Source organism: Arachis duranensis, chromosome 4, assembly GCF_000817695.3.
Source record: "Arachis duranensis cultivar V14167 chromosome 4, aradu.V14167.gnm2.J7QH, whole genome shotgun sequence".
NCBI lineage: Eukaryota > Viridiplantae > Streptophyta > Magnoliopsida > Fabales > Fabaceae > Arachis > Arachis duranensis.
Window position 1 is genome coordinate 3,281,586 of NC_029775.3, and position 7,855 is coordinate 3,289,440.

Below are 7,855 nucleotides of genomic sequence, written 5' to 3' on the forward strand. Positions count from 1 at the left end.
TGATTTTTTTTAAAATGGTGGTGGACCTTGGTTTTAGTGTGATGGACCCTGATAAGATGTTTGAATTTTATTTTTAAAAATAATTGTAACTACATACTCATGTAAAAGGAAAAGCATAATCTCTGAAAAAAAAGTAGTAGAAAATTCAATAGCTTTAAGAAAAGAAAAATAAAATAAATCCTGCATCCTTAATCACTAACCATACTCACATCAATTTATAAACAAAACCTTTAAGCACTAACCTAACTAATCGATCGTTAATGCACGAATCATTATTTAATTTTAAATGATAATATTACATAGCCTATATTTTTTAGGAAATAATATCATCCAGACTAACACCATAATTACCAAGTCTCTTGTGACTACTTAATTAGTTTATATAATTGCTATTTGAGCAAAATAGATAAAATATATTTCCACAATAAAATCCTAATTTATTAGGTCATTTGAATAACAAAAATCTCACTATCATAAACATCTATTTCATTATTAATAAATACTACACATAAAAACTAATACATTGAATCTAAATTTTTCAATTACATGACAATGTTATACCCATTTACTTTTAAATAAATAGATTTTGACCAGCCCTAAAAAAATCACAACACAACTCCACCCAAAATAATTAAGTCTCGAAGAGGCAAAATTGTGAGCATGTAAATAAAAAAGAGGAGGGTAATAAACGTCGGAAGGAACGTAAAACCAGAGCCATAATTCATGCTTCATCTCCACACCACAAAATTGCAGCCTCTGCACTCTGATTAAGTTGGTAGTATAGGACTCACATGGTGTTTTGACAGAGGAGATCATTCTCAACAGGGGTAGATGGGATATGTGAAAAAATGAGAGTAGAAATTAAGAGTTGTGTTCTTTTTTTTGAATCAGGAGGAGTTATGTGTTTAAATTTTTTTCCCTAAATTTCATTTGTTTAGGCTTGGTTATGCGGCTGCTTGGCCTGAACTTTGACAAAAAAAAAGAGATATTATTATTAAATTTATTTTCACTTGTTTGATTAACAAACTATAAGTCTATAATAACCAGTATAACTTGGATTAATTTTCTTCATTTTCTAACAAATAATCTTCATTGTGAGATCCGTTTTTGCTCATGCTGACACATCCTGCAACTAGGTATAATAGTTAATTTGTGTTTTGGACACGCGTCCAACCCAGCATCATGACACTACAAGAGACACTATAACATGCGTCAATTTAAAAGTTTTACCTTTTAGCATCATAAAATATGGTATTTACTTTTCAAAACTATTATTTTTACCTTGACCACCACAAATACTATATATATATATATTATTTTTCCAACTAAAACTATCAAGAAAAATAAAAAGTTTGAACTTATTATTCCAACATAATAAATCCTAATTATTATTAAAGAATGTCACAATAATCAGGTTAGTTTATATATATATATTTTAAGTTGTGATTTTTGATAGGTAAATAAAATTCTTGTTTTTTTGGTTGATCAAATAAAATTCTTATTTATTATTATTAGAATTATAATTATAAACAAAAACTTTTTTTATTATAATAAATTAGTGTATTAATACCTATTAAATATTTTTTTAAAATTAAAAAAATATATATCAATAACAACTATCAAATTAGTTAAAATAATAAATATCTTATAAAAAATATTTAAAAATTATTAAAATATATTTTATCCATTAATTTAATTTTTTTAATTTAATAATATATTTTTAATTTATATTTTTAAATATTAATAATTAATTATTGACCAAAAAGGCAAAAACAATAAATTCTGTCATTCCGATAACATTTTTTCTTTGCATCTTACATTCTAACCAAGAGATTTTAGATTTGAATATTCAAAAAAAAATCTTTTTATACATCTGTGTAATAGATAATAAATCATACATAACTAAAATATTAAGGTATGGAGACGACTGGGCGTGGGAAAAGGCAAATGGAAGCTTTGAACAATCCAAACCGATTCATTCATTTCCATCAACACACTCTTCTCTTTTTCTCTTACACTCCCTTCTTAGTTTTCGACCACAACAGACTCATTTGGGATTTCTAACACTACTTCCTGTTATTCCAATCAAGAGCTAAGGTAAAGTCTCAATCTTCTTTCTTCACTCTTCTATAATTTTCTATTATTTTGTTTGCTTCCACTGTTAGATAAGCCTTAGTGTTGTTCTGAATTGAGTTTCATCTACGACCCATGTTTTCGTTTCCCTTTTGATTCTCATAATTGAGCTAAATTTCCTGTCTTTTCTTTGATTGTTTCGTTTTCTTTTATTATTCTTGTTGATCCAAGGGGAGGGGGGGTTGGGAACTGAATTTCAATACGAATTGTTTTTTAGGGTTTGCAATTGCTCAAGATTATTGATTTTATGTCATATGTTTGTGTGATTTTGATTGAAAATGCTTCTGGCTCTGGGTTTCTTAGACCTGATGGTGTTTGCAGGATATATAGAGAGTGAGAAGCAATCAAGAAAATAGTGAATTATGATTCGGTTGAACAAAGATACGAGTACCTGTAGTGAAGGTAGTGCCAGTAGTGAGTCTGTTTGTAGTGGAATATCTGGAGAAGGGACAAGTATTCTTGATCATGAAATTGCACAGCTCACAAAACTCAGGTCAAGTCCCTATGTGCTTTTGGGTCGCAATATTCCCGGCCGGATGAGGTTACCTGCTTCGACCGTAAGAATGCTAGTAGGTAGAGAAGGTAACTATTCTGGACAAGGGAGATTCTCGTCCGCGGATAGATGTCATATTTTAAGCCGCTATTTGCCCACCAAAGGTCCTTGGATTGTGGATAGAATGCGAAGCCGTGCCTATATTTCACAATTTTCAGCTGATGGTTCTCTTTTCATTGCTGGTTTCCAGGTTACTTTTATCATTGTCGTTGTAGTTATGTTTTATGTAAATAGTAGTGTATAAAGCCGAAGATGATTAAGCATATTGAAGAGTCTTGTACATCTAAAACTGCAAGTTTGAGACAAAGAAATCCTCACTTTAGATATATGCGCTTTGTTGTGATTCAGGGAAGCCAAATCAGGGTCTATGATGTCGAAAGGGGCTGGAAACTTAAGAAGGACATCTCTGCACGAAACTTGCGGTGGACAATCACTGATACTTCTCTCTCACCCGATCAACAACATCTTGTAAGTTTGAGTTCAGTGCCAAATGGTGTGGCCTTTTGTGGACAACTGGGATGAGGAGTTTCCTATTATAATTGAGCACCTCTAACCATGGCTCGTGAACCTTATAGAAGCTTGAGCTATCATTTTGTACCTTGTTTCTTCCAACTCAAACAGACATTTTATTTTATAAATTTTTTATTTATTATTGCAGGTTTATGCTAGCATGTCACCAATTGTCCATATTTGCACAGTGGGATCTGCTGTAACACAGTCAATAGCTAATGTCACAGTACGTGTGAAAATTTATCACTTTATTCATAATTGAGAGTGAAATATAGTTTAATATTTGTTTATAGTATTATAGAGGAGTAAGCAGATGTTACGTGTACACTTTCTCCTACAAGTATTTGCTTTACATTCAAGAAATCTTCTATCTTTTGAAAAACCTTTTTTAATTGCAGGAAATTCATTATGGACTAAATTTCTCTGCCGATGAAGATGAAGATGAATTTGGTATTTTCTCTATCAAGTTCTCAACAGATGGACAAGAGCTTGTGGCTGCAACCAGTGATAGCTCTATATGTGTTTATGATCTTGGAGCTGATAAACTAAGCCTTAGAATTCCTGCTCATATGGTATTATTGATTCTTTTAGAGGCTTAGAACACTAACTCAAATTCATTTTATTATTATTTGCCTTGATCTTTTTGTTCATCACTATAAAGTGGCATATAGTGGCTTAAGTTAGTTTTTGTCTGCTACCATGGAAGGTGGATCATGTCTGATGTGGTCTTTTACATTGCAGTCTGATGTTAACGCGGTCTGCTTTGCTGATGAATCCGGCAATATCATATATTCTGGAAGTGACGATAGTTTCTGCAAGGTAAACTTCATATTTTACTTGGAGGAGTTTTTTAATATCCACAGTTGTAACTCCATGAACTAAGCTTTGCATTGCTTTGATTTGTTTTCTTGATGTAATAAAAGAAGCATAAGTTGTTTATAGATATTCAGCATCATGTTATATATAGCTTGCATATAGAAGCATAGAAGCAGTTGCTTTAGAGCTCGCCAGTTTGCAAGCCTTGAGGTCAACTCACTGGAAGCTCGAACCTGAATCATAACTAAATGAGCTTAAGATTGGATCTCGAGTAGCAACAGATTAGGCACATAGTACTTTCCAAGCCTTTTACTTCTGCTTGCAATTACTCAGTAAAGGAATCATTGGCTGTTATGATGTGTGCAGGTCTGGGATAGGCGGTGCTTTGTCACGAAAGGACAACCAGCTGGTACTTTAGTGGGACATTTAGATGGCATTACATTCATTGACAGCCGTGGGGATGGTCGTTATTTAATTTCTAACGGAAAAGATCAAACTACCAAATTATGGGACATAAGGAAGATGTCTTCTAATGCCATAAGGTGAGTCTATTAATATAATATCCAACTTGGTACTTTTGCCAATATATAATGGTAATTGGAAAAAAAAAAAAAAAGACAATAGATAATCAAGTTCTGAAAATCACATAAGGGACACGGAAATGGTCAAATTAATTCTATCTCCATCCCTTTACAAGGATTGATTTCAATTGAACCTAGAATTTTGTAACTAAATGTAGTTCTTTGATGCTGCATAATAAGTGTAATGCATAACTCTTCTTTCTCATGAACGTGCTTGTTTCTGTGAACTGTGGATATATACTCACAATTTCAGTGTGGTTTGGTGTTTTATGTTGGAGCTACAATTAAGTCCAAGAAAACAAAATGAAGAAAAATTATACTCGACCTCTTTCTTTTCCTTCGCTATTCTGTGATGTATATATTTAATGATGATGCTAATTACTTAAACCAACAGCACGGGTCTTGGAGACGAGGATTGGGATTATCGGTGGATGGACTACCCTGACTATGCAAGAAATTTAAAGCATCCCCATGACCAGTCGTTGGCAACGTATAAAGGACACTCAGTGTTGCGTACTCTAATTCGCTGTTATTTCTCGCCATCATATACGTAAGCTTTTACTTTTAGCATTTTTTCCTCTCTCGGCTAGCCACGTTCTTCTAACTGATATAAGGTCCTAACCTGCACAAAATATGTTGGTTTTGAATTGCATATGATATTGAAGATTTCTTTGTATAATCATATCATTCTGCATTTCTGTGTATTCCCCATTGCAGCACCGGTCAAAAGTACATTTACACCGGATCCAGTGATTCGTCGGTTTACATATATGATTTGGTAAGAAACAAATCCCCAGATGCTTTGTTAACAGTGACTGCCTTAGGATGAAGAAGTGAAAGTTCAATCCTTTTTCCTTCTGGTTCTTATTATGTGTCCTGAGATATCATAAATAAGCAATAGTGTGTGCATTGTTTGTAGGTGAGTGGAGCTCAAGTTGCAAAACTTGACCATCATGAGGCACCAGTAAGAGACTGTAGTTGGCACCCTTTCTATCCAATTCTAGTCACTTCGGCATGGGATGGTGACATTGTTAGGTGGGAGTTTCCCGGAAGTAATGAAGCCCCGGCTTCTCCGAATAGACGAGTAGCTCGCCGGAGAGGCTTTTATCACATATAGCTGTTGTTCTTTGTACATATATATGGATGGACATGCATCTAATGCATGCAATATAGGCCCTTTTAAGTGTTACACTAGTTGTTGCTGCATTAGCTTAATGATGATAATAAAATGTATATTTGAAGTGCTTGTCTTAGGTAAGTCTTAAAGCGGTTTCTGAATTTTTATTCAGAGTATTAAATTGGTTTCTTAATTTTCAATTGTCTCAATTCGGATCTTGAATTTTCATTTTGTTAGTCTCTCAAACATTTTTCATTAACGGTGTGCTGACGTAAACCGTCAATACCATGTGCCAGAATATGGTTTAACCACGTGTAATGAGATGATGAAAATAGGTTCAAATGTCTGTCTTTGGAACAGTATTGGGAAGGTGGCTGCGGTCCTGATTCTCCCTTTTTCTTTTTTTGGTGAAATTTTGAATCCGAGTGCACTTGTTACAAGACATACATATAATGACCACTAGACCAAGATCTTGCATGTAATTTCTCTCCTCTCTTTTTTCCCTTTTAAAAAAAAAATATGATTGAATTGTTTTTTTTTGTTTACCCAAACGGTATCCTCCAACCCGACAGGTTAAGGATAAATTCGTCGCGGATCTGAGCTCCATTTAAGGGTCTGCCGTTGGCCAATGAGTTGCTACATGCACAAGGCGGGGTTTGAATTCCCGACACTTACTTAAATGAACGAGTGAGCTGACCACTTGACCAACCCAAGTTGGTTGATTGAACTGTTTATTGTTATGCATTGAGATGGCTTTATTTTTTTTTGGCCTTGCATTGAGATGGCTTGTAGTTGCCTTCATTTTTTTCCTCCAAAGATGTTTGTCTTATTGATTTGGGCCTAGTTCTTTAAAGTCCAAAAGAAACCAATAAAAAAAAAGAAAAAATGTCATTTTTCTTTTTATTTTAAGATAATAATTGTTTTTAACAGCATATAAGAATTTGGCACAAATATCTAATTGTGTATTGATACATTAACAAAAGTAATTAATTTTTAAATATATAAATTTAATTAAATGATGGTATAAATTAGTAATATTGTTAGTATATTTAAATTAAACTCTTAAAAATAAAATATATAAAACCAAAAGTTATTTCTCCTTGTGATATTTCCATGGAAGGGGCAAGCTAGATGATTTATATGGGTATAACTAGGCAGCATGGTCCTAGTAGTAAACAAAATAAAAATATAGATTATAGTGTAGGTTTCAAGTTTGAACACGGAAATTAAAGCATGCACATGCATATTGAATATTTGAGTGAGTTGGGTTGAATGAGAAAAATGCACATGTTTTCCAATCATAATAAATTGGTACCTCTTATATCTTACATTTCACTTTCAGTTGATGTGTCACTGTCAACCCTAAAAGTTACCATCATGTCTGCTTCTAACAATAATTATAGGTAATTGACTTTAATTAACAATCACATTATTTACCAATATTTTAAGGGTTTGGCTTACTAGACGACTAGACTTATCTTTAAGATAGTAGTACATGTTAAGAATGGTTGAAATTTAGAAAGTAATATGATAATTTGGTTATTTATATTTTTCTAAAATTTTTAAACTGTTGCATTTCATTAAAAAATAAATAAAATTTGTAATTTATTACTTTATTTATTAACTCTAATAATAGTTTAATAGGTCATTTTCTGTTTAAAAAATGATGCACGTTTTATTTATTGAGAGATTAAGATTTGGTTAAAAAATTTAAATACGGAAGAATCATTGGTGAATGTATCATGAAATGATTCTAATTGTGTGATTTACCTGTATATAGAAGCATGTAATTCAGTGAAGGCAAAAAAAAAAAACTATTTTAATATGGGTGAAAAATTATTTTTCTTAGATGTGACAAGTCCTTTTTAGAAAAAAAAAAGCGTGCAAATTAAAAGAAAGTTTTAATGAATTTGAATATTTTAATTTAGAGGGTAATACTTTTGTAAAAAATAACTGATTAAAATTGTATAATACATTAACGGGTAGGTGTCTGACTTTTTATGTAAACTTTGAAAAATGAATTTAAAATCATGGCGCATGCCCACAATATCATGGGCCCGTCCTAAATGAGAACATAGACTAATTAATTTTCTTGCAATATCATAAATAATCTTCATAATTAAAATTAAAATATTATTTATATAT

At 32.1% G+C, this 7,855-nt stretch overlaps 1 protein-coding gene across 2 annotated transcripts; it reads left to right on the forward strand.

Moving 5' to 3' along the window:
* Positions 1-1,903: 1,903 nt before the first annotated feature.
* On the forward strand, positions 1,904-5,903 carry LOC107482704 (LEC14B homolog). 2 transcript variants are annotated; one of them, XM_052261184.1, is made up of 10 exons: positions 1,904-2,097; positions 2,437-2,876; positions 3,035-3,154; positions 3,345-3,422; positions 3,595-3,768; positions 3,938-4,015; positions 4,379-4,554; positions 4,988-5,143; positions 5,311-5,371; positions 5,513-5,903. In XM_052261184.1, the coding sequence occupies exons 2-10, from the start codon at positions 2,496-2,498 to the stop codon at positions 5,708-5,710; spliced, it is 1,422 nt and encodes a 473-aa protein (XP_052117144.1). In that variant the 5' UTR covers positions 1,904-2,097; positions 2,437-2,495; the 3' UTR covers positions 5,711-5,903. The 2 variants fall into 2 exon arrangements, with proteins under 2 accessions (XP_052117144.1, XP_015958732.1); XM_016103246.3 differs by having other exon boundaries at positions 2,455-2,876.
* Positions 5,904-7,855: the final 1,952 nt, after the last annotated feature.